General features: G+C 36.8%; 3 protein-coding genes and 1 long non-coding RNA gene across 5 annotated transcripts; 2 read left to right on the plus strand and 2 right to left on the minus strand.

Moving 5' to 3' along the window:
* Positions 1 to 2918: 2918 nt before the first annotated feature.
* Positions 2919 to 11920, plus strand: LOC107721888 (serine/threonine-protein kinase Sgk3-like). Its single transcript, XM_016530088.1, has 16 exons — positions 2919 to 3105; positions 3214 to 3297; positions 3975 to 4047; positions 5284 to 5359; positions 5705 to 5780; positions 6111 to 6160; positions 6318 to 6375; positions 6704 to 6787; positions 6892 to 7023; positions 7755 to 7867; positions 8350 to 8386; positions 8771 to 8857; positions 9682 to 9777; positions 9868 to 10023; positions 10203 to 10292; positions 10930 to 11920. The coding sequence occupies exons 1-16, from the start codon at positions 3028 to 3030 to the stop codon at positions 11098 to 11100; spliced, it is 1461 nt and encodes a 486-aa protein (XP_016385574.1). The 5' UTR covers positions 2919 to 3027; the 3' UTR covers positions 11101 to 11920.
* Positions 11921 to 12333: 413 nt separating this feature from the next.
* LOC107721845 (MCM domain-containing protein 2-like) lies at positions 12334 to 17196 on the plus strand. Its single transcript, XM_016530013.1, has 10 exons — positions 12334 to 12457; positions 12673 to 12803; positions 13002 to 13061; positions 13147 to 13342; positions 13416 to 13538; positions 15560 to 15661; positions 16182 to 16310; positions 16401 to 16635; positions 16716 to 16921; positions 17024 to 17196. Exons 1-10 carry the CDS (start codon positions 12334 to 12336, stop codon positions 17194 to 17196), a joined length of 1479 nt encoding a protein of 492 aa, XP_016385499.1.
* A 1460-nt stretch (positions 17197 to 18656) lies between these two features.
* Positions 18657 to 22115, minus strand: LOC107721890 (uncharacterized). 2 transcript variants are annotated; one of them, XR_001637749.1, is made up of 7 exons: positions 22021 to 22115; positions 20274 to 20361; positions 20021 to 20074; positions 19686 to 19742; positions 19362 to 19419; positions 19027 to 19085; positions 18657 to 18942 (listed from the first exon to the last, which is right to left on the minus strand). It is a non-coding gene; the product is annotated as an uncharacterized LOC107721890 (long non-coding RNA). The 2 variants fall into 2 exon arrangements; XR_001637750.1 differs by lacking the exon at positions 19027 to 19085.
* Positions 22116 to 23386: 1271 nt separating this feature from the next.
* Positions 23387 to 24704, minus strand: LOC107721868 (transcription factor 24-like). Its single transcript, XM_016530041.1, has 3 exons — positions 24535 to 24704; positions 23750 to 24204; positions 23387 to 23521 (listed from the first exon to the last, which is right to left on the minus strand). Exons 2-3 carry the CDS (start codon positions 24185 to 24187, stop codon positions 23420 to 23422), a joined length of 540 nt encoding a protein of 179 aa, XP_016385527.1. The 5' UTR covers positions 24188 to 24204; positions 24535 to 24704; the 3' UTR covers positions 23387 to 23419.
* Positions 24705 to 25404: the final 700 nt, after the last annotated feature.

A 25404-nucleotide genomic window follows, 5' to 3' on the forward strand; every position in this document is an offset into this window, starting at 1 on the left:
TTCGGAACAAACGTCAATTGTCTTTATTTCACGGGCGGCTCATTGGTTACATGATGTATGTTGTCTCTTCTGTTAAGCTGGGTCGATATTTAGTTTCCCAGACACGCCGAGTTTGATTTTTGAATCGTTGCACTTCCTTTGCTTCCCCGACACGTCACTGGAGTCAGTTGGATGGAAAGAGTGAGAAAATAATAAGGCAAGTTATGTCTTTACTCTCTTTGAGCAATCTGTAGCACGCGAGTGATTCTAGAGGTACGTCGGTGGTTGTAGTAAGTTCTGGCTGTAACAGGTCCATTCTCTGCAATAGTACACAATGTACATTACGTAATAAAATTATTTATTTATTTAAAACAGGCAAGCCCAATGCCAGAAATACAGGGCTCTACAAAAAGAAAAAAGAAACAAATGTCAGCCACGGTCAAAAGGAATTTGTTTTGAAGCTTTGGTTGGTTTCAATTTACAGTACTGTTTCTTACCTTCGGAAAATATGTACAAGAAAATCCCTATTTACACCATATGGCCATCAGGATTTAGAAAATTCAGTTTTTTCAGCCATTTATGTCATTTGAGTGTGTTGTGCAACAGCAGTGCTAATATTTTTTTTTTAGATAAATGTAAAAATAATTTGATGTAATAATTTGAGACCAGTAATCAGTTTGATTATCACTGTTTTACTTAATTAGTTATTGGTTCTTCAATATTGCCTGCTAATATTAAGCACCCAATATATATACTGTAGTCACATTATTTAGTTATTTTGTTAAATAGAAAAATTGATGCTATAAATAAAAACAATTCTGCATTATTGGACACTTAAAATACTATGTATTGGTAAAAAATGTTGTTTTATATGTAATTATGTAATATTATTATATTCAATTGAATTTGCATATATGTTATTACACCATTTAAAAAAAAAATCAGTTTTAAGTGAGAAATGTCATGGGATAGTTGCTTATTGGGAAATGAAACTATGAATCTTACGTGGGCTAGTCTGTGTCATTTAGTATCCATGAGCATAGCCTACGCAATGTTAACCGTTGAAAAAAATGATATGACCAACAAGTGAAATATTCACCAAGCCTTCCGTTAGAATTATTTATTGGAAGTTAAACTGTAATAAGTTTTATTACAGAAACAGTTGGTTTCTTTGACACACATTTTACTTATGGGTTCTAATGCACTGTTGTTTTAGATTTATCTTTTTTAATAGTGTAGGATTACTCTTAATGTGAGTAAAACCAGAGTCTCAAAGACAAACCTGTACTGATGCATTTTTGCTCAGCATAAATCTAGATTTTAATGTGTGACGTGCTGTGCAAGTTTATACCTGTTCCTTTGTACGTTCTTTTTGCTGCTCAAACCTGTTTGACTGAGTTGTTATAGGATGAGGTCATATTTAATAACAGTAACATTTTGACAGCTCCAATGAAGTGATGACATGAACTAAGTGGCTATAGTTTCTTGAAATTGCATAATAATGAGCCTGAATCTGTTGTATCCTTTGTCCTTATTTTATTATGTTAATTAGAAATATGCCCTTTAGAGTGATCTTTCATTTCCCATGCAATGCATAAAGAACCCAGCCTCTGGTTTCAGTTTTAAAGTGAAGTGACTCTGTTACTTGGCTCAGACACTGGAACAGACATGTAAATGAATGCATGCTATGCTTCCTGGTGATTTTTTTTAGTTGAACAATGAGACATGATACATCTTGTCTGCAAGTAAATCATTAGGGCTGGCCAGAACAGAACACACATGCACATTTAAATACGCATATGTGGTTTTCAGAAGTAGTCCATTAAATCATTAAACTATCCAAGTCTTTGAATAGTTGACCATGTAGGCAAATACACCTGTGACATTCCTCCAAGTTCGCAGGAATGTAGAAAAATACAGATCGCAGTGATATGGTGAACTGTGTCTGCAACTGCTACAGTCTGTTATTTCATCTGCATACATTTAGTTTGTATTTCATGTCATGCAATACAATAAAGAGTAACACCGGTGGGTTTATAATAATGTCACTGCTTGTTTAAAAAAAAATTGTATTATATTATGTATAAAGACGTCCATTATTCTATAAAATTGTCTGTTTTTATTTCTATATTGTTTTGGTGCTCACTATTTGTTAGGTTGGTGCATTTAAAGTAGCCACTTTAAATCCAGCATTTCTTTACATTCCAAATTATTATTGTATATATATATATATATATATATATATACACCTGTATAGGTCTGCTACGAGGTGATTCATATGGGGTTATTTCATGTATGTTACATTTGCAGCAGCTATGTATAAAAGTATATAAAACCTTTCTACTATTAGCCTATATATTTTGACCTGGCATCAAAGTAATATTATTGCTGAAAAAAACATTTTTCAATTAATATACAGTGGAAAGTCCTTATTTCATGCTTGACCACCTAAAGGGAGTTCAAAATGAAGATATAGTTATATATTTATATCATAAGATGCTCTTGAGAGGCTCCCCCTGGCCTTTAAATCTGCATTTTGTAGGTCCAGTGCAGCATTATCTAAAAATACCTCTTGTACCTCAGAGGGGCAGGGGAATGTCGCCCACCCAGTGAGCGTGAGGGAGTATGTGGAAGTGGCATATGAAAGAAGAACGTCCCCGTTTGCTCCCTGCAGTTGGAAAGAAGCAGAGGGGAGGATGAAAGAGAGTGAGGAAAAGAGAGGTGGAGACTCATCGCTTGGTCGCCCAGACTGAGGGTCCTCTCTGTGTTCATGCCACACTTGATTAGTGACTCTGAGTGGCCTTCCTGTCCTGTCATGCAAGGCCCAAAGAGCCCTCTGGAGCTAAAGTGGACGCTGGACACTGCTGAAAAGAGTGCTTGGCTGTGATAGAACATCTCGCTTATGTTGTGGTATGTTTGTTTGTGTTCAGTGCAGGACCAAAATGGAGAGTTCCCATCAGAACCAGGTGTGCCAGAGAGGCAGGGAGGCGATCTGAGGACCTGTTGCATCTATGAGCGATTGCTTGTGAGATTCTGAGAGGCCTCAGGATGGAGGAGCAACCTAGCTGCCCCAATGTCAGCATTCCCTGCACCAATGAGCAGAGAGACAAGAAGAAACGCTATACTGTGAGTGGCCTCTGATGCTCTTATCTACATTTTGAAAGCTCTGGCTAACTGTGTTTTAAATATCTTGTAGCATCGGATATGTGACTGTTTTAATCCTTACCTTGATAGGTTTACAAAGTAATTGTCAGTGTTGGAAGGCATGAGTGGTTTGTTTTCCGGAGATATGCAGAATTTGACAAACTGAATAACACAGTAAGTAGACTGAGACTCCACTCTAACTATTTGTTTACAGCTATTTTTAAGTAACATTGATTTTGGTTTGGAACTTGTTTCTAATGAAATATTCACATATGACCAATTAATGTAAAATATAAAACTGATAATCGTTTTGAAATGTATCTTAAAAAAAAGAATATGCTCTTATGCTCACCAAGGCTGCATTTATTTAATCAAAAATACAGTAGAAACAGTTTTATTATGAAATATTATTACAATTTAAAATCATTTTTTTAAATCTATTTTAATCTATTTTAAAATGTAATTTATTCCTGTGATGGCAAAGCTGAATTTTCAGAAGCCATTACTCCAGTTTTCAGCGTCACATGATCTTTTAGAAATCATCCTAACATGCTGATTTGCTGCTAAAGAAAGATTTCTTATTATTATCAAAGTTAAAACTTTTAACTTTGAACTGCCTAATATTTTAGTGGACACTTTTTACAGGTTTTTTTGATGAATAGAAAGTTCAAAAGGTCAACATTCTTTTGAAATAGAAATCTTTTGTAAAATAATAAATGTCTTTACTGTCACTTTTGATCAATTTAATGCATCATTGCTAAATAAAAGTATTCACTTCTTTAAACAAATCGTACTGACCCTAGGCTTTTAAATGGTATTGTATATTAAAACTATAATGTGTCTTTCTACAGTTAAAAAAACTGTTTCCTGCTCTGAATTTGAAGATTCCTGCTAAGAGAATATTTGGAGACAACTTTGACCCAGGTAATTTACAGTTCCTTGATTTTTCATGAAATAAAATGCATATTGTTCAGAGCCCACTGGAACTTGTCATCTCGTGCACATATGTTAGTGACTTTGCTTCATTTAGCTTAATAGAGATCATGTGTATTTGCCAAATTAGATTATCCAACAGTGTTCCATACAGAAAATCAACCATGCTAAATCCGCCCCGCCGAGCCCATAAAATCTTTGTCCTTGTTTAATCTCACGTTATGCTCTCAGACAATGTGGCAGCAAAATTGTGTGCGTAAATAAAAGAATGAGAATGCGCACCCAAGAACCAATTGTATTTAGCTCATGTGTGACCAATTATGTGGCCAGTATGTGGTCAGGATCTTTTTCATGGAGAAACCATGTGTCTGACCATTGGAAGCACATGCAAAATTTGTGCACATATTGTAAAGTCTTCTCCACCATTGGTATCCCTCTCTGCTTTTCTCTCTTCCCCTCATTCTTTCTGGATAATTGCTGTCTCACTCGACAATAGCAATCTAATTATTTGGTGCACATTTTTACAGTAGTGCCCCATGCTTCACTGAGAGACTGAGGCCATTGGTTTTGATGAGTGACTGATAAATTAGTTATTTCCCGTAAGAGGTGATGGTTATCTTGAGTAGTTCTCAAAAATGGGTCTAAGGTCTGTTCTGGTCATGGGCAGCATGATATATAAGACATATCAGATGCTTACATAACCCCTTTGGCTGAACCACAATCATACTCTCCTGTGTTTTGGTGTAAATGTCACTTTCTGGAAGTTAGGCAAATTAGGCAATTGCCAGTTTGGACAGGTTGCTTGACATCTGCAAAAACCCTGAACAAAACTGTTTAAAGTAAAAAAAAAAAATCACCCAGACTACATCAAATATGGGTTCACTTGCAATAAGGATAAACATGGTTTGTGTTTACCACAAAGTGTTTAGTGCAGTGAATTATTGGCTACCAAAATTTCAAGAAAAAATTCAAGAGGCATTTTGAAACCAAAATTCTATATTATCTTATTCAGCCTGTGTTATGGTAATAATTTTGCATTTTTTGGCCAGTGCAGTTCATAATAATATTAATACATTAAAATTAAAATGTAGTGCGGGCACACTACATGATGAACTTAAAATTAGGCAAAATCAGTTGAGAACCACTACTATGCACATTTACATATTTTTTTCTTAAGCTAATTTGTACCTATATATTTTGTATAATTCTATTTTGTATAATTCTTAGAGTTCATAAAACACAGAAAAGCGGGGTTACATGAGTTCATTCAGAAGATTGTGTCCCATCCACAGCTCTGCAACCAGTGAGTATATCAGCCAGTTACTGTTTCTTCAGTGTTCAGCACCACTCACAGTGTCAGTGCATCTAAATGTATGTAAAATTTGAGTGGGCTTTACAATGGAAACATGCCAAAACCAGCCACAACCAGTTATCTCTCTGAACTTTGAGTACAAAGCTGGTTCGATTATATCTTGTGAACCCGTGCCAAATGAAAAATGCTTCTTTTTGATTCTCTGTAAAATTTGCTATGGTTACGGTTCCTGTTACAGAGAGCTGTTGATGTTAGCTCATATTCCTCCTCACAGCTGTGGCTTTGTATCGCCTCAGTCAGACCTCTAATATGTGAATGTTAATTTCAAATGCGCAGTCCCGATGTCAAAAACTTTCTGCAGATGGACAAATCTGAAAACTTCTCTGATGCCTCAGAGGATGAAGATGACAAGGTTGGTATATGTACTAATATTATGTTTTTAATATATAACACATTGAGTAAGTAGTCTTCATACTTTTCTTTTTGTCTTGCTTGTTAGCTGTATTCATAGGCATTGAGTGTTATATTTTAAGCATTTTTAACACGCTACAGTTATTGATACATTTATGGAATTATGTATCTCTCTTTTTTTTTTTTTTTTTTTTTGGAAAATCCTTTCTAAAGACCCGAGATGCAAAATAGCTTGTGTTATAAACTATTATGCATCCTTTTTTTTCTATGCATCCATGTTTTACTACTGCTTTTAAATGAGTCTTACCTAGTTTTGTCATATCTCTTACAGAGTACATCTACCTCTAGAAATATAAACCTAGGGCCATCTGCAAATCCACAGTAAGTGTTTTATAATTATTTTAAATAATTTATTGCTTTTGTATAGTGACAAATATTGTATGTATGTCATAATTTGGATGCAAAACATCCAACTGGTAGAAATTAATGATGCATATGCGTTAATTTTAGCCTTAATCACTGTGTGTTTTTCCAATAGTGCAAAGCCCACTGACTTTGACTTTCTTAAAGTCATAGGAAAGGGAAGCTTTGGGAAGGTAAGTTTTCTTTTTAAATATTATGCCTAATGATAAAACTTACCTGAAATTTGGGACTTCTACAGTTTGTGAGAGAAAGTGGGTCAATCCCTTGTGGTAACATTATGAATAAGTTACTGAAAGCTCTGAATGTCACCGATCCTTAATATTCTCTGTTTTCTTTGCTGTATGGTTAGCAGAAGTGTTTGTTTCTGATCCATGGACTCTCCATTTAGGAAGTGAAAGTTTCTCAGTTTCTTAAGTCAGAGCTTGTCTTTTTTTTGCCCATGGACAGCCGTATTGGAAGGTGAAACTCTCGCTAACCCACCGTGTTCTCTCCCACACAAAGGTTCTTCTTGCAAAGAGGAAACGGGATGGAAAGTGTTACGCCATCAAAGTCTTGCAAAAAAAGGTCATTTTAAAAAGGAGAGAGGTAATGATTTTCTTTGTTTTAATACCTAAACCTTCTTTTATGCTTGCTTTATGTCCTTTGACGTTTGATTAATGAATTCCCTTTAATTTGTTTTTCCATGCCAGCAAAAGCACATTATGGCTGAACGTAATGTATTGCTAAAGAATGTTAAACACCCCTTCCTGGTTGGACTGCACTATTCCTTTCAGACAACAGACAAGTTATACTTTGTCCTGGATTTTGTCAATGGTGGAGAAGTGAGTATTTGTGGTTGAGAAGCTCAAGGCTGACGTCTGCCTCATCACATCTCAAAAGCCACTGTTTGCCAGATTAAACCAATATGTTGTAAATCAATATTTTATAAATACAGTTATTGCTGACAGTGACAATTCAAATTGTATGTCTTAAAGGCACAGTTTACCCAAAAATTAAAATGCTGTCATCATTTACTTATCCTCATTTCGTTCCAAGCCTGTATGACTACTCTTTTTTTGTGCATTGTACACATTAACTGTTTTAATGCGTACAATGAAAATCAGTGGGGACCTCATTGGTCATCATGTTGTATTTCACCGAAGATATGAAGTCACCCAGGTTTTAACAGACATGAAGGTGAGTAAATGATGACAGAATGTAAATTTTTTTGGTGAACTATCCCTTTAACAAGGAAATGCAGGGGATTGTCATGTGGCATGTAAATGAGATGATGAAGCCAGAGCATGACTGTTGCTCATTTTGGGTCATTTAATTGGCATTTTGCATGGTTCCTATTCACATGCTTATTTAGATCACTGGTCTGACTTCCTCTCTTTAGCTAAGTCTGTTGTTGATATTTTAAATGTCAGCTAATGAAACATCACACCAATAATTACTAGCACTGTGAGGCAGGCTACATAATAGCCATGACAAACCATGATGTAATGGGTAACCTGACTATTTTTTGCATTTATTCAGTGAATATTAAAATTTTTGATTCTTTCCATTACAGCTTTTCTTTCACCTCCAAAAAGAGCGGACCTTTCCTGAACCCAGAGCAAAGTTTTACATCGCTGAGATGGCAAGTGCTCTGGGTTATTTGCACTCTCTTAACATTGTTTACAGGTAAATGCAGCTTTACTACAGGATCAGTTGTCTATAAATACACAGGTTTGGTGATTCTCGGATGATGTTTAGCTGTTAAAGTGTGTGAGAATTCCCAGAGGCAGAGGAATGTTTAACGGACACATTCTACACCTCCTCCCTCTTATGGTTTTCCCAGTTGCTGCCCAGAATGTATTTGAGAAATTTTGATTGGTGAACTGGCTTATCTGTTGTCATTTAAAATTACACTCACGTATGAAATGGCCATCATGAGAACATAGTTTGCATTCATAGGGTGTGACGCTATATGACCGCAAGGAATTGCTCTTCATATTAATTAAATGCATTATGAATAGATTGTCTTGTCATATTATAATACCTATAATTCATTGTTACGATTTTTTCTGTGTAAAGTTCTGTGTAATGTTTTTTTTTTGTTGAATTGTTCCTGACTGGAAACATATGACAAAATGTCAACAAGTTAAGTGTTCTTGTGTTCCCAGGGATTTGAAACCAGAAAATATCCTGCTGGACTCTCAAGTAAGTACCCCTCTTTTTTCCACACTTTTATCATTGCCAGAGCGTAGCCGATCAACGTTGAGAGTTCCAGGGGAAACAGAGTAGTCTACCCTTGCTGTGAAGTATAACAAACTGTTCTGATTTCCCGAGACGAGATGTACAAAGTGTAGCTTTGGCCAGCCAAATTAAATATTGCAATGAAACTGAAGACTTATTTTTAATTTGTATGAATGCTTCAAGTTTTACTTGTGCATTTCCTATCGAATCTGATGAAACTGTGAGGTTACAAGGCCCTGGCAAATATTCCAGTCAGACACAAGATTCTTTGGCTCTGTGAAGAATAGGCTTTTTGTGTGATGACATGCTTCCTGAAAGTGTTCCTGTTGGCATCTTTTGTCTGTTAAGGGACATATAGTCTTGACTGACTTTGGACTGTGTAAGGAGGGCATCTCCCAAGCAGACACAACGACCACATTTTGTGGGACACCTGAGGTATTCCAAACACAAATACAATGGATGAATGATGCTTACATTACAGTTCGAACGTTTGGAGTCAGTAGGGTTTTTTAATAGGAAATTAATACTGTTATTCAGGAAGGACACATTAAATTGATCATTAAAGACATTTATAATGTTAGAAAAGTACATTTTTATTTGACATAAATGCTGTTGTTTTGTTCTCTTTCAAATATTCAGGGAAAAAATGTATCACAGTTTCCACAAAAATATTAAGCAGCACAACTGTTTTCAATTTTAATAATAATAAGAAATGTTTCATGAGCACCAAATCAGTATATTAGAATGATTTCTGAAGGATCATGTGACACTGAAGACTGGAGTAATGATGCTGAAAATTCAGCTTTGCCACCACAGGAATAAATTACAATTTAAAATAGATTTAAATGGAAAACAGTTATTTAAAATTGTAATAATACTTCACAATATTACAGTTTTTACTGTATTTTCTATCAAATAAATGCAGCCTTGGTGAACATAAGAGACTTCTTTCAAAAACAGAAAATCTTACCAACCCCAAACTTTTGTGTATTGCATGTTTTCAATTATATGTTTGAAAAGTATTTAACATATTACTGTGATGCTATAGTAAATATCTTTTTAATTAGTTGTTGAATTTAAAAATAACTACTTACCGTGATTCTTCTTATTAAATTGTTACTGATTTTCTCATTGCGCTTTCCTAGATTAACCTCATTACATTTTCAGAAAATTAACTGCAAATAAACTTTAAGCTTTTGTAGAGTAGAATAACACAATCATTTTAACACAATAATTGCTGTCTCTCATTGTCACAATAGTATCTAGCTCCAGAGGTACTCAGGAAACAACCCTATGATAACACTGTGGACTGGTGGTGTCTGGGTTCTGTGCTGTATGAAATGCTTTATGGCCTGGTAAGTTACAAATAAACCATAAATTTGGATAGTCGTCTCTGAAAATGTAGGCAATGAAGCTTAAATCTTGTTTTACCTTTATGTCAACAGCCTCCGTTCTACAGCAGAGACACACATGAGATGTATGACAACATTCTTCACAAGGAACTTATCATGCGCCCCGGGGCATCCACAGCTGCCTGGTCCATCCTTCAGGCCCTGCTGGAGAAAGACCACACCAGGAGGCTTGGCTACAGAGATGACTTTGTGAGCTATTTAGTACTGATATATCACCCCCTGGTGGATGACTTTGTTAAATACTTCGATAGCACCTCAATAGGATTTCTTAGTTTCCTATAATATATTACATTCAAGCAGGAAATGTTGAATTGAAAATATCTTGGAATATTAAAAAGGCCTTATATGTTATGTCCCATTTGTTGCAGAATGAAGTCAAAGGACATGAATTTTTCTCATCTATTAACTGGGATGACCTTGAACAGAAAAAGCTTCCTCCTCCATTCAACCCTAGTGTGGTAAGACTTAGTTCAACCAAAAATGAAAAGCTGCTGAAAATTTACTCATCCTCAGGCTATTCAAGATATAGATTAGTTTTTCTTCATCGGAACAGATTTGGAGAAATTTAGCATTACATCACTTGCTCACCAATGGATCCTCTGAATGAGTGCCATAAGAGAGTCCAAAAAGCTAAGAAAAATATCACAGTAATCTAAAAATAATCCACACGACTCCAGTCCAGTCCATCAATTAGTGTCTTGTGATATGAAAAGCTGTGTGCTTGTAATAAAGAAATCCATCATTAAGACGTTTTTAACTTCAAACCTAAAAATACGAGTCTATTCATAATATTGCTCTCTCCAGTGAAAAAGTAATCTCTTCTGAATCAGGAGAGAATCAGGAGACTCTCATTCTGACGGCACCCATTCACTGCAGAGGATCTATTGGTGAGAAAGTGATGTAATGTTAAATTTTTCCAAACCTGTTCCGATGAGGAAACAAACTCATCTTGGATGGCCAAATGGTAAGTTAATTTTCAGCAAATTTTCGTTTTTGGGTGAGCTATCCCTTTAACAACATAACTATTTTGCTAAAGTTTCAAAAACGTACTGTATGCATAAGTGTATTAAAACATTCAACTCTCTAATGTTGCAGGAATCCCAGTATGACATCTCAAACTTTGATCCCGAGTTCACAGAGGAAACCGTACCAAACTCTGTGTGCTTCTCTTCAGGGCTGTCAATCGTCAATGCTAGTGTTATGGAAGCTGATGAGGCCTTCCTGGGATTTTCTTACGCTCCGCCATCAGAAGATTCTTTCCTGTAAGAGTGACGCTGCTAATGGCGATCCACAGAGAGCTGAATGAAACGTCTGTGATCGCTCTCTCTGATGAAAGGGAAGAATTTGCTGAGTGCGATGTCATGATCAGAGGGTGGACCTTTGTGTTTTATAACAGAAGCAGTGCATAAACCTGTTGGGATCCAGGGTGTTTCAAACTTTATTTTTATGCATAAATAACATTATATTTTGTGTAACATTGAATGCCTTCCCTGAGAGCTTAGCTCAGGAGCTGAAGTATTGATGTTTTTTCTTTTTCGTAAGATTTTTTTCAAGGGCTGATGATATTTGTAAACAAAATATCTACTTTGACACATTCCTTGTTTTGCCCCAACTCTTACACTTGATTGCTTACATACTGTGCAGTATATGACCAATTATGTTTTTGTAGTTTAGTCTCTAATTAGAAATTTGCTATGGAAAAAAAAATTTCATATAATGTCAACGCATGCAATTAAAAAAAAAAATTGCTGATTGACAAAATATATATTCAATTTATGCTGTTTACTATGTGTGTGAGTTAGAAAATAGGCAGAACTTTAAGCTGTTTTGAAATCAAAATGAATGTTGATAAACCCTGTAATTGTTTGGGTCATCAACAGCCACAGTACAGTGTGAATTGAACATTTGTGGCTATTTTCATCTTAGATTAGAGTTAATAGCACTTAAATACTGACAATGACCCTGTAATAAACCACTGTTTCATTTCCTGCCCTTTGATTGTGAGATGAGACACCACAGTGCCTACTGACTTATTATATGACCTTTAAATGATGAACTGTACAAGTAAACACCCTTTCTTGAATTACTTGACTGTCGCGTGATTCCTCTCATTTGCATATATTTGCATGTGTTATGGACCAGAGCTTCGCGCCCAGTTACCAAGCCATAACAGTACATTTTACATAATAATATGATAATGTATTTAAATAGGCGTGGTGCCTTACCAAACTAATTTATAATGCAACGCCTTAAAATGTTTGCTCACGCAGGACACATCTCATTTCCATATATTGAGCACGAGCTTCCCGCCCAGTTATTCAGCTGTGCGTTTCGGAAATAAGTTATCCCTTTTCTAAAGAAAGTGATAATAATGTATTTAAATATCTGTCGTGGGTTACCTAGACTTATTCAATACTGCACCGCCTTAAAAATGTTGTTTATATGTTTTAGACGCCTTGTTCGAATCGAGGTTAACATATTTAATTTGGCTCACGCGTTATGCATCTCATTTGCATATATTATACTGAGTTCGAGCTGCTTTCCCTAAAAGAAGCAATAATAATTTATTTAGACAGAAGTGGTGGGTTAAGTAAACACATTGAAGACTGTAAAGTCTTTAAAGGTTTGTTTATAAAGTTGGATGCCTTATTCGTTAATTAGTTAGTTACTTCTACATTTAAATACTTACCTCAGTGAACAGGAGCTCTTGAGGACGTGACACGTCCGGGGTCTACATCCGTTTTTTATCTAAGTTGATTATTACATTTAAATTAAAATAACAAGAACCCATATCTTCATGACTGTTTACACACTGAAAAAGGGAAACATGTCTTTCAGGTGCACAGCAGACAGAGGCCGTGTATCGGTTCAGTTTTGATGTGAATCCCTCAGATGTGCTTGAACTGAACGCCACACTGGGAGACTGTATACTGCACGACCCTGTCAAAGCCATTTCACTCTTTCAGTCAGTGAGTTTCACAAATAAAATATACACAATACCCAACTTATTAGTCTATCAGCCACAGTTTTCTGTTGGTGAAATGTGTGGAAAAGTAAAATAAATAAATAATAATAAAAAAAAGCTATATATATTTTATTGTGCTTAACATATTTACATCTAATCTGTATTTAAACAAACAACTAAGAGTGCAGTGGTTATTTTTCAGGTTTGTTATCGGTCTATAAAAACACTGTCACTTATTGACCACATACAAACAGAAAACCAGGTAAGGAGCATCTTAATTAAATGCAGATTTCACTTTTTTCATGTGTGTGTGTGAGAATATATTTGAATATATATATTCTGTATAGGTTAATGTTGTTTTAAAGCCAACCCACTTGCCACCTTTTCCCAACTATTGTTTGGATCTCTCCGAGTTTCCCCGTGGGTATGGTCCAATGAGACCCTTAGCTTTGGAGGGCCTTGTAATTGCCATGACACGTGTCACCAAATACACACAAGGAGCCAGATTTCTCTGCTCAGAAGAGAAATGCCCTTGCTCTAAAGGTAGGTAATGTTATTAACTTTATGGGCTGTTTTTGTAATTGTTGTCCTACACAATTTGTCAATTTGTCCAAAGGGTTTCAACATATCAGAGTTCATGCACCAGGTGCCACAGAGTCTGCCACAGTTAGGAGCGATTTTACCTGCTTTCTCTGCTCTTCTCCGCTGAAGGAGGATGTGATGTCCCGGGTTTTAGGGGGTGAGACAACATTAGTTAAAAAAAAAAAAACATTAATGGCATTTACCCTGTAATAAACCACTGTTTCATTTCCTGCCCTTTGATTGTGAGATGAGACACCACAGTGCCTACTGACTTATTATATGACCTTTAAATGATGAACTGTACAAGTAAACACCCTTTCTTGAATTACTTGACTGTCGCGTGATTCCTCTCATTTGCATATATTTGCATGTGTTATGGACCAGAGCTTCGCGCCCAGTTACCAAGCCATAACAGTACATTTTACATAATAATATGATAATGTATTTAAATAGGCGTGGTGCCTTACCAAACTAATTTATAATGCAACGCCTTAAAATGTTTGCTCACGCAGGACACATCTCATTTCCATATATTGAGCACGAGCTTCCCGCCCAGTTATTCAGCTGTGCGTTTCGGAAATAAGTTATCCCTTTTCTAAAGAAAGTGATAATAATGTATTTAAATATCTGTCGTGGGTTACCTAGACTTATTCAATACTGCACCGCCTTAAAAATGTTGTTTATATGTTTTAGACGCCTTGTTCGAATCGAGGTTAACATATTTAATTTGGCTCACGCGTTATGCATCTCACTTGCATATATTATACTGAGTTCGAGCTTCTTCCCGCCGCCCAGCTCCAGACTCCAGAGCCAGCGGTGCATTTCAGAGATATGGATGGCCTGCTTTCCCTAAAAGAAGCAATAATAATTTATTTAGACAGAAGTGGTGGGTTAAGTAAACACATTGAAGACTGTAAAGTCTTTAAAGGTTTGTTTATAAAGTTGGATGCCTTATTCGTTAATTAGTTAGTTACTTCTACATTTAAATACTTACCTCAGTGAACAGGAGCTCTTGAGGACGTGACACGTCCGGGGTCTACATCCGTTTTTTATCTAAGTTGATTATTACATTTAAATTAAAATAACAAGAACCCATATCTTCATGACTGTTTACACACTGAAAAAGGGAAACATGTCTTTCAGGTGCACAGCAGACAGAGGCCGTGTATCGGTTCAGTTTTGATGTGAATCCCTCAGATGTGCTTGAACTGAACGCCACACTGGGAGACTGTATACTGCACGACCCTGTCAAAGCCATTTCACTCTTTCAGTCAGTGAGTTTCACAAATAAAATATACACAATACCCAACTTATTAGTCTATCAGCCACAGTTTTCTGTTGGTGAAATGTGTGGAAAAGTAAAATAAATAAATAATAATAAAAAAAAGCTATATATATTTTATTGTGCTTAACATATTTACATCTAATCTGTATTTAAACAAACAACTAAGAGTGCAGTGGTTATTTTTCAGGTTTGTTATCGGTCTATAAAAACACTGTCACTTATTGACCACATACAAACAGAAAACCAGGTAAGGAGCATCTTAATTAAATGCAGATTTCACTTTTTTCATGTGTGTGTGTGAGAATATATTTGAATATATATATTCTGTATAGGTTAATGTTGTTTTAAAGCCAACCCACTTGCCACCTTTTCCCAACTATTGTTTGGATCTCTCCGAGTTTCCCCGTGGGTATGGTCCAATGAGACCCTTAGCTTTGGAGGGCCTTGTAATTGCCATGACACGTGTCACCAAATACACACAAGGAGCCAGATTTCTCTGCTCAGAAGAGAAATGCCCTTGTTCTAGAGGTAGGTAACGTTATTAACTTTATGGGTTATTTTTGTAATTGTTGTCCTACACAATTTGTCAATTTGTCCAAAGGGTTTCATCATATCAGAGTTCATGCACCAGGTGCCACAGAGTCTGCCACAGTTAGGAGTGATTTTACCTGCTTTCTCTGCTCTTCTCCGCTGAAGGAGGATGTGATGTCCCGGGTTTTAGGGGGTGAGACAACATTAGTTAAAAAAAAAAAAACATTAATGGCATTTAAAAAAAAAAAGAAATGAATACTTTTATCCAGCAAGGAATAAATGCAGTGATTAAAAGTGACATTAACAACATTTATAATGTTACAAAATATTTCTATTTCAAATAAATGCTTTTTAATCCACAGATAAACAGCTAGTTGAGCTCATTCATGTGAGAGCAGTGGATGTTTTAGGAGTTCATGATGCTGATTCCTTAAGATATCAGTCTGTCACCCTTTTTCTAAGAGGTAAATGCTTGTTGTATGTTAAATTACCCCTTTATCTTTCTCATGGTATTGCAAATAATCTTTTTAACTAACCATTATGAAATAATCCAGTTAGTTTGTGAATCATCATGCCTGATTAACCTGGTTTTCATAATGTTGAAGCAAAGCTCTCAAATAAATAAACTGCTGAAACACATCCACGCACAATGTCTTTCAGTATTAAATTGGGTGTTCCTGTCTCCTTCAATAATATTTTTCAGTTAGCCAACTGGAGAGACCACAGATTCTCTGGATGCTATTAGCATATTGTGTTGACCTAGTATTAGTCTGGAATTCAATACGTTAGGCTCCAGTTACTGAACATACATGTTAATAAATGTAAGGTACACTCATTAGTTGCTACAACCCATAGTGGAATCATTGTTTAAAAGAGCCTGCAGTGTTTCTCTTGGCAGTTGTGTTGGTGGTGAAAATGTTTCTCAAATAATAAGTGAAGACCAGCTCTCAGCTGTCATTGTTTTGTTTCTCTTAATGTAATTAGATGAACTGTGTAACTCCATGAGAATCGGCCATCTGTACCGAGTTGTGGGGATTCCAGCTCATGTACACCAGTGGCCCAATGTAACCTGGAGCGTAGAGGCTTGCAGCATCCGCCCGTGGACCCCCAAATGTAAAGTCTTGTTTTGACTTTGATGGCATAAATATAACCATACATATTCACAGAATGTCAAAGTCATTTGCTCCTGACTGCCGCTCACAGGCCCCTGTCTGGTTAGCAACAACTTCCAGTACCTTCAGACAGCCTCGGCCTGTTCCCCATGGAAGTTTGCTGCCATTGTAGCCAACTCATTTGGTTCCCCGGTGATCCCACCTGGAATTCACAACACATTAAAACTGGGGCTTCTTCTTAGCTTGGTGCAAACTGAAGATAACCCAGACTCTCCCAACCACCTGGATGTGCTTGCTCTTACCAGTGACACTCTAATCATTGACAGGTCTGGGTTTTTCAAATGCACGTCTCTTTAGATAATGGTCATCAAAATATGATGCATATTATGTGCATATTCATTCACAGGTTGATGAGATATAGCCTGCCATTGGCCTCGCGTGGCATTCATCATGCGCTTACAGGAGAGCTGTTGGCATCTCTATCTAGAGATGAACATGGAGCCGGTACCGCCAACATCCATGCAGGTTCAGCTTTGCTGGCATCTGGAGGTGTCTGTCTGTTGGGAGATCTCACATGCTACAAGAAAGACAAGATGGACATGCTTCAGTCTGGTGCCAATTGTTTAAATTAGTTCTATCACAGATGAAGGCACAAGATAGAATACATCATGCATTTTAAGCAATCAAGCAAAGCAAACCTATTTTTCCCCTCAGCTCTCGAATGCAGAACCGTGTCTGTTTGCATTCCTGGCAAGAAATATGGTGATGATATGGACCAGCACCTCTCCTTCCCAGTCCAGTGCAACTTTTGGGCCCTAGCTGATGCTGCTTCCCCCTCCAAGAGGACAGCCAGATGTGATAATGTGGTGCTGGAATCTTATTTATAGTCAAATGGAGCTTTTCCTCAGGAAATAAGATGGGAATGTTATTCTGGGAATTTTATAAGCATAAAATACACACCACAGGACTGATCAGATGTAGAAGGAATGCAGATCTGCTTCACAGATGACCCCACCTCTTTTTGATTTTGGTGAACAGGAACCAGAGACAATGTCATCTATTTTAGGAGAGTTCCTCATTGTGCTTATTTGTGTCAGCAACCAAATCTCAGTTACTCCAAATTGTCTAAACAATGACTTAAGAGCTATTTTATAGTACTACATCAGTGCTTCTGTATAGAAGTTATGGTTTTGCAGCATCTGCTTATCTTACAGTGATTGAGATTTTTATATAAATGCAGGAAATAGGCTCAGTTCCTCTTCAGCTTGCAGAGTCGTTTGGACTGGTAGTCCAGTGTTGAGAGACAAGCAGCAATCACCCACTCCTGTCTATGACAGTGCATACCCTGAGACAGGCCATGTCCCCAGAAGAGCCCCTATATCCAGCATGTATGCAGTTTACCACACAAGACTATAAAGAGGTCAGTCAATGCACACTTCAGGTCAAAAGTTAATTCATTTAGTTAAAATTATTCTGATGCACATTCTGACTTATGATCCTCTGAAGGATCATGTGACAACTCTTTTAAATGGTAATATTTCACAATAATCCTGTTTTTACTGTATTTTAATAAAATAAACAGCCTTCGTGAAGACTTTTATAAAACAAAGCTTTATTCCAAACTTTTTACCAGTAGTGTACAATCAACTGTAATCGGGCTGCTATTTCTTTAGTAGTTTAAAACATTTAGAGAGAAGTAACTTACATAATGTGGTTAGTTTCAGTTACATGAAAATAGTATTTTTTCCCCAAACTCGAATATTTTCTCCCAGCTTTTGGCTCACGCAAGGGAACTAAAGGTGAACATGAGTCCAGAGGCTGAAAGGATGATCCACAGCTATTACTTGGCCAGTCGCAGGGTTCGGTCAGACTCAGGACAGAGAGCCACTGTCTCGGCCACTTTTGTCAAACTGCTGTAAGCTCTACAAAATCAACATACTGACAGCTACACATGGCTGCTTTTCTTTGCAAAGCACTGCCTTATTATACCACTAGATGGAGCAGTTGTATACAATTCAGCACTTCCAGTTTCCAAATGATTGTCAGCAAACTTTGTGCAACAATATTTACAATACTATATCGGTTTATTTAAAGATACACAGAAGTCTTTAAGACTGTAATATTCAGCTAAGACAGCCAACAACTGGTAGCAAAAAAAAAACAAAAAAAAAATTACAAACCCATTTGGTTATGCAGAAGATCAAACATACAAAAATGACTATTTTATACACAAATGACATTGTTTATTGGTTCTGGCAGGATTGCTCTGGCCCAGGCTCATGCTAAACTCAGTTTAAGAACACAAAATTATTTCCTTCTAAAGTCTGAACAAATGAATACAAAAGTAAAAGTTTCAATGACAATTTATTTCAATATGTACATTTGATCATAACCCATTTACCACTTCATTACTAGTTTATAGTTAGGATCAAGCTCCCGTTACAGTGAGTGCATGATACGGAGTTCGGGAATGAGAAAGTTTGTCTTGGGAATGCAGGGGCCTCTGCACTTGTTTTTCCACCCGATGCAGTGTTTCCCTGTGCCCTCCGTGACCTGGACTCCTTGCACCAGAGGGACCTCATGTTGGAAGAATCCTGCAAGCAGATCTTGCATTTTGTGCAAACCTACGTAACCTGCACAGTTGAGGAATAAATCAAGGTATTACACACAGGAAAAACAACATTCTTCAAAAAATAAAAAAACAACAATAAACATACCAGACTTAATTTATCTGCACTTCTCTGGTCACCCTTTTTTCTAGTGGTAATCTTTGGACCTAGTGGGAGGTAAAGCAGGGCAAATTTAATGCTAGTGAAATCTTAAATGGGGCACGGAGTAATCAACTGTGTGGCTGCTTCAGATAGTCAGTGTCAGCAACCCAATCTGGTCTGATGGGTAAACGGCAAAAATGTGACATTCATCATGGCAACAAGCATTCATTTTGCCTCCAAACCACACAATTAGCACTTAAAAACATTACATGGCTGAACTGCTAAAATATATGGAAATCTCATTTAAAGCCATTACAACGTATACCAAAAATAAAAGTTACCACTCTTCATTCATCTGCAATTCTCAGGTCACGGTTTCATAAGTGGCAATCCTTGATCCTGGTGGGAAGGAAAAAAAAGTTGGACAAACTTAAATGCTGGCGAAATCTCAAAAAGGGCACTGGGTAGTCAATTGTGCGGTTGCTTCAGATAGTCAGTGTCAGCAAACCAATTTGGTCTGATGGGTAAACGGCAAAAATGTGACATTCATCATAGCAACAAGCATTTTGCCTCAAATATACTTAGCACTTAAAAAAAACTAAGCTGCAAACAATTGAAAACCTCACATTTAAAGCAATTACAATAAGTACACATTATTAAATTACCAGTTATTATTCATCTGCTCCTCTCATGTCACCCTTTTCCAGTGGCAATCCCTGGACCTGGTGTGAGGGGAAAAGGAAAAAAATAAAGGATAAATTTAATGCTGGTGAAATCGCAACCGGGGTACGGGGTAATCAACTGTGCAGTTGCTTCAGACAGTCACAGTGTCAACAACCCAATTTGGTCTGATGGGTAAACGGCAAAAATGTGACTCATCATGGCAACAAGGATTTATCAAAACCACAATTATCACTTAAGGAAATAAAACAAAATGGCTGAACTTTGACATTACAAACTAGCATTTAAAGCCATTACAGTGTGTATAATATATAGTTACCAGTCTTCATCTGCACTTCTCAGGGCACCCTTTTTCTAGTGGTAATCCTAAGACCTAGTGGGAAAAACAGAAGGATAAATTTAATGCTGGCAAAATCTCAAACAGGCTACTGGATAGTCAACTGTGCTGTTGCTTCAGACAGTCAGTGTCAGCAACCCCAATTTGGTATGATGGGTAAACGGCAAAAGTGACATTCATCATAGCAACAAACATTACATTGAAAGCTATTATTATACATATATTTTTAAATTACCATATTCATCTGTACTTCTCATGTCTCCCATTTCCAGTGGCAAACGTTATGATCCCTTCTACTGGCTGTAGCAATCTTCATCTGGCTCCTTTGTGATTCAACAACAACAAAAATGATAGATTTAATTTATAATTTAATATCAGCTCTGCTTTGCAGTTAAAATCTTCCAAGAAAAGAAACGACAAAAGGAATAGACCATTCTAAAAAGACAACCAATTACCCATGTTGTGTATCAGCTATTGATTTTGTGCTTCAAATAAGCTGAGGGAAGAGCCAGTAAATGAAAAACTCAAAAAGATGACTGATGAACTAGAGGTCAAAAGGCACATGTAACACAGCTTGAGAGTAGACCCTCCCACAGCAGCACAAAGGCCTGGGCAGCGCTAGTTCAACTCAAGGTCAGGACCTTTACCAAGACCACAGCACCTCCAGTGAGTCAAAACCCTGATTACCAAATCCAGGTCATAGAAGACCATTCCCAAACCAGCCAGGCCACACAGGGGACAGCAGACCAATGCCGGACAGAGCACAGTCCTGCCGACAGCAGAGCAAATGGCAAAGGAGCAATTTATCACCAGATCTGGGACACTCACCTGCCAAAATGATTTATAACAGTCCTCATGGGATACTTCAATCCTTTTTTAGGATAGGTCATGATTACAACATGATTTGGCAAAATCATGTCAATTTGTGTAGAAACAGTGACCTTTACAATATTGATCATACACTTCCAGAATGAATTTAATACATCCTCTCAAAACTTCTGTATCCACTAGGGGTTCAAAATTAAGAGAAATTCAAGGTCTCTTCGCCACATAATTGCAAAAATGCTCATTAATAAATCTACACGAGAAACTAAAACTATAGTGAATAAAATTAACCGAACTTTTAGGAATTATCCTATTTCGAAAAGGAGAACTTGGAAGTAAAATTTACGGAGACGTACTTTTTTCCCCTCCAGGTAACGTAATGCAAGGATCCTCATTATGCCACTCATGTTATATAGAGCAGTGTTTCCCAACCTTTTTTTAGTCGCGGCACCCTTTGGAAATTTTAACAAACTTGTGGCACCCTACAAAATTAATTTTGTCACAACATTTGAATTTCTAACATCGATATGATAATTTGAAAAGTATAGATATTCGTTACAACAGGGAAGAACTGCAGAATATAATGCCATACAGATATTTTTAATATTATTATACTGTACTACATCGATGTTTCCTGTCGGCTCAATTTTTGAGTGGACTTCGTTGTTCCGATGAGCATGAACGGTATGAGTGGAGCACTCACATGGGCCGTGAGCGACTGAGCGGGGCACACACACGCATAGAGCGGGATAAAACGCAGATAATAATATATATTATTATATAATAGATGCTTTTTCGAACATTTTAGCAATTTAGAAATATTAAAAAATGATTTTTTTTTACACGGCACCCCCGTTGGGAAACACTGATATAGAGTGACTCGTTCCTAACGATTCATGATAACGCTTGGGATTGATAAAACAAGAATGCTTCAAATTCCAGTTAATAAAGACTAATTGTGCTTCTACGGAACGATGTAGCAAGTACGTAACGTATTTTATAAATTATTCTCGCGCGTGCTAACCACGTGGCAAAGCCAGGATGCAAAAATCTCTACACGAGCCTATAACCTCATGAACAGTTCTACCAATATCTGCGATAATACTTTCACTTCTGTTAAAACGCATCAACACAATAATTAATCGAAGTACATTTACCTCAAGTTATACTGCAACGTGTAAAATGTGTGACCAGCTCCTTCCGCTCTTGGGAAGAAAGGATGTGGCGTATGCGTACTTCGCGTTTTAAAGGGGAACTTCCTAGTAGGAGTAGCGCATGCGTGTTTGGGTTTTACTGAAGTCTTGACGCGCTATAGTCAAGTATGATAAAACACTTACAGTTGGCTGGAAGTGCTTAAATCTTGCATACGTTTATGACACGTTTATATTTAAAGCACTATCAAGAGAGTAATTTGTTTTTTGTTTATATTTAGAGCGCTCCCAACAGTTTTCAATTAATGAAAAACCTTATGAAATTACAAAACTTAAACGTCTAAAAAAAAGTCCAAACCCGTGCATTTAATAATCCTATCCAAATAGTTTGCCTCTCTCAAGCATATTCAGTTAAAAGTAAACATTACAGTAAACAGATAGAGAAACATTTAAATAAACAGATAAAGATGATCCATTTAGGCACATATTAGCCTATTTAGATCAATATGCGTATATAAACTTTAAATCTAAAGCCTACACTTTTAAACCTCTTTAGAGGGTTTAAAAGGCTTTACAGAGTTGACATTATTCAGTACTTCCCACAGACTTTCAGTGACATCCTGATTAAGAGTTTTAAAGGTTTTTAAAATGTTTCCATGAGCAAATTCACAGCATGCTGCCATCACATGAGATGTATTAGAACTGTAAATTAAGACAATAATTAAAAATGAATTAAAATCTTCGATATTAAAAATGTTCAGTGCATGTCAAATAGGCCTATTTTAATTATAAAGTTTATGTTGGGAACACATTACACCTATTGCACATTGTGAAGGGTTTAGAAAAGCATCGATAATAATAACATTAATAATAAACTTGAGATCAGTGTAATTTTTAAGAATGATTTTATTTACTATTCCACGTGAAGGAGGGAAGGGAGGAGAAAAGGGGATGATGATGCTATTGTTGCGATTCTGACAGACCACTTCACATGACGAATGTTAGGTTATTCACACATGCATTTAGTGCAAATGTAGTAACAGAAAGTGCATAGCCGACAGCTCAAGCATAACAGCTCATTAACCCAACACACGGAACTTCAGACAAAGTACAAGTACAGAACTGCAGAAACAGAATTCTGAGCAACACACAGTTTAAAAGAACACAATTTGTTTAATATTTCAATCTTATTTACATATTTGAAATAATTAGGATATATTAATATGCACAATACTCAGTTGTCATATGGCACAATAATGATAATCATTTCAATGAATTTGCTTCATTTGCCGCGTAAAACAACTTTGTTAAATTTTACAGACTGCAACAAAATTACTAAAACAACAACTCTATTTTTTTTACCTTCATTTTTTAATCATCTCCAAAAGTCTTATGTGCAAACGATCTATGTTTGAGATGATGACGAAGATGCCCCTTGATTTTCATTTGAGTTACCCAGGAACTGGCCAGTGGCACCGATATATAATCTTGAACGCATTGGCCATTTCTGAAAGACAAAAGCGATTAAGAGAAACACTTAATCAGCTCTTTAAAAAAAATGAATTGTCATGCGTAAAGTGGATATTTTCAAGCAGACTAAACCTTAACCTTAAAGTCTCCTAATCAAAACTTTTAAAGACTAAATACAAATGTTTTAAATTAATTAAAATGTAAAAAATCGCACATTTGCGATATTTTCGGCTTCTATTTCATGCTAAAATATCATTCGACTTACTTTCACAGGATGTAAGTAGCCATCTCCCTTAAGTGAGTTCAAAGCTTCAGTTTGTTTTGTGTTGTCCTCTTCCGTCCCTTCCTCTTGCAAGGTTCTTGTTAAATGCGCTATGTATGTGGTTGCCAATATCAAGACGTCGAGTTTGGAGAGTTTGGTGTCCGGGGGCACCGACGGTAATGTTCTCTGTAGCTCGAGGAACGCATGTCTGAGCGTCTGCACGCGACTCCTTTCGCGCGCTGCGTTGGCTGCCGCAGGTCTTCCTCTGCCACCGAGGCCGCTAGACGGGACCACCGTGGAGTGGGACAGGGCTTCTATGCGCCGGCTGTCCGCTGAGAGCGTGTCAGGACTGGGGCTCGAGTTAGGGCTTGATGCGGGACTGTCATCCATAACTGTCACAGAACCAATGCCATCCATATGGATCGACTGTCTTCCAACCATTGAAATCACTTCTTAACCTGGTTAAAACAGTACATTAAAAAAAACACACACTTAAATAGCCAAAAATGCACTTTTATTTCAGTATTGGAGAATAACTTGTCAAAAACAGGTTTAAGCCTATGCACTCATCAAAACTTTTATAAAAACATTTTCCTCAAGTGAGCCAAAAATCTCATGGCCAGTATGAGTCATTCAATGTCAAAACAATAAATAATTGACGCCTACAGTGTTTGATTGTCATTAGGCTAAATTATTTCTGCCAAGAACATGCCGTTTTAATACAACCATTTTAAGTATAATTGTAGATTGCATTGTTATGAGAAGTTATTAAAATGTAAAAAACATACCTGTATTATTGTTGTTAAAAGTGTTGTCCTAAAAACACATCTAGGCATGAAAAGCTCCACAGCTCGGTAAAAGTCCCGTTTAAAATAATAGTTCCTCTCGTTGCAAAAATATATATAACCAGTCGTGGTGCTGCGCGTGAAAGGTACGGATATATGTCCGCGCACACTCAGCGTCCTCACCTGAATGACTGCGTAAAGTCTCCTGAGCCTCTAATTTATCGGGAAACACAAAGAGCTGACAAGTGTTTCACTCCGGTGCAATTAATCAAAAGCCTTTAAAACTCTGGCAACTCGAGCCGTTCTCTACTGTTTTCCCTTCGCATCGGTCGGTATAGGAGGGAACAGTCCATTTTCCGACGCCAGAGGCAGCATTTTTTGGTCCACCCAAAGTTGTTTTGCAAACCACAGCTTCTGAATATTATATGAAATATTGTTTATTCAAGAAATAAATACTTTATTCCCATTGATTTGCTTTGTTTGGTGAAAATTAATGTGGTTTGTGAGACCCAAGCATTCAACAATATAATAATTTTCAAGCTGCCAAACAGATTCTATCAGATCAACTGCACGGTGCTCTCGACAATTTAACTCTTCTTTAACATTTTAAAAGGGATATTGATATTATAATTTTGAGCCGCAGACATCAGCTTCATTTCCTGGGACAAAGCCAATAAATAAACTCTAAACACTGCAATCAACTGGTATACTTGAGGAAATTCTTGTGAGACTCCTAAATTAATCACTCTGTTTGCCGCAAACGGAGATGTGGGAGAATTAATGAATGGAATTATTCATAACATGTATATCTGAGACTGTTCTTAATAAACATTGTTTTTGTAAGGATGAAGTAACAGTATTGCCCCCAGGCCA

Source organism: Sinocyclocheilus rhinocerous, unplaced genomic scaffold, assembly GCF_001515625.1.
Source record: "Sinocyclocheilus rhinocerous isolate Xijiao unplaced genomic scaffold, SAMN03320098_v1.1 scaffold90, whole genome shotgun sequence".
Classification (NCBI taxonomy): domain Eukaryota; kingdom Metazoa; phylum Chordata; class Actinopteri; order Cypriniformes; family Cyprinidae; genus Sinocyclocheilus; species Sinocyclocheilus rhinocerous.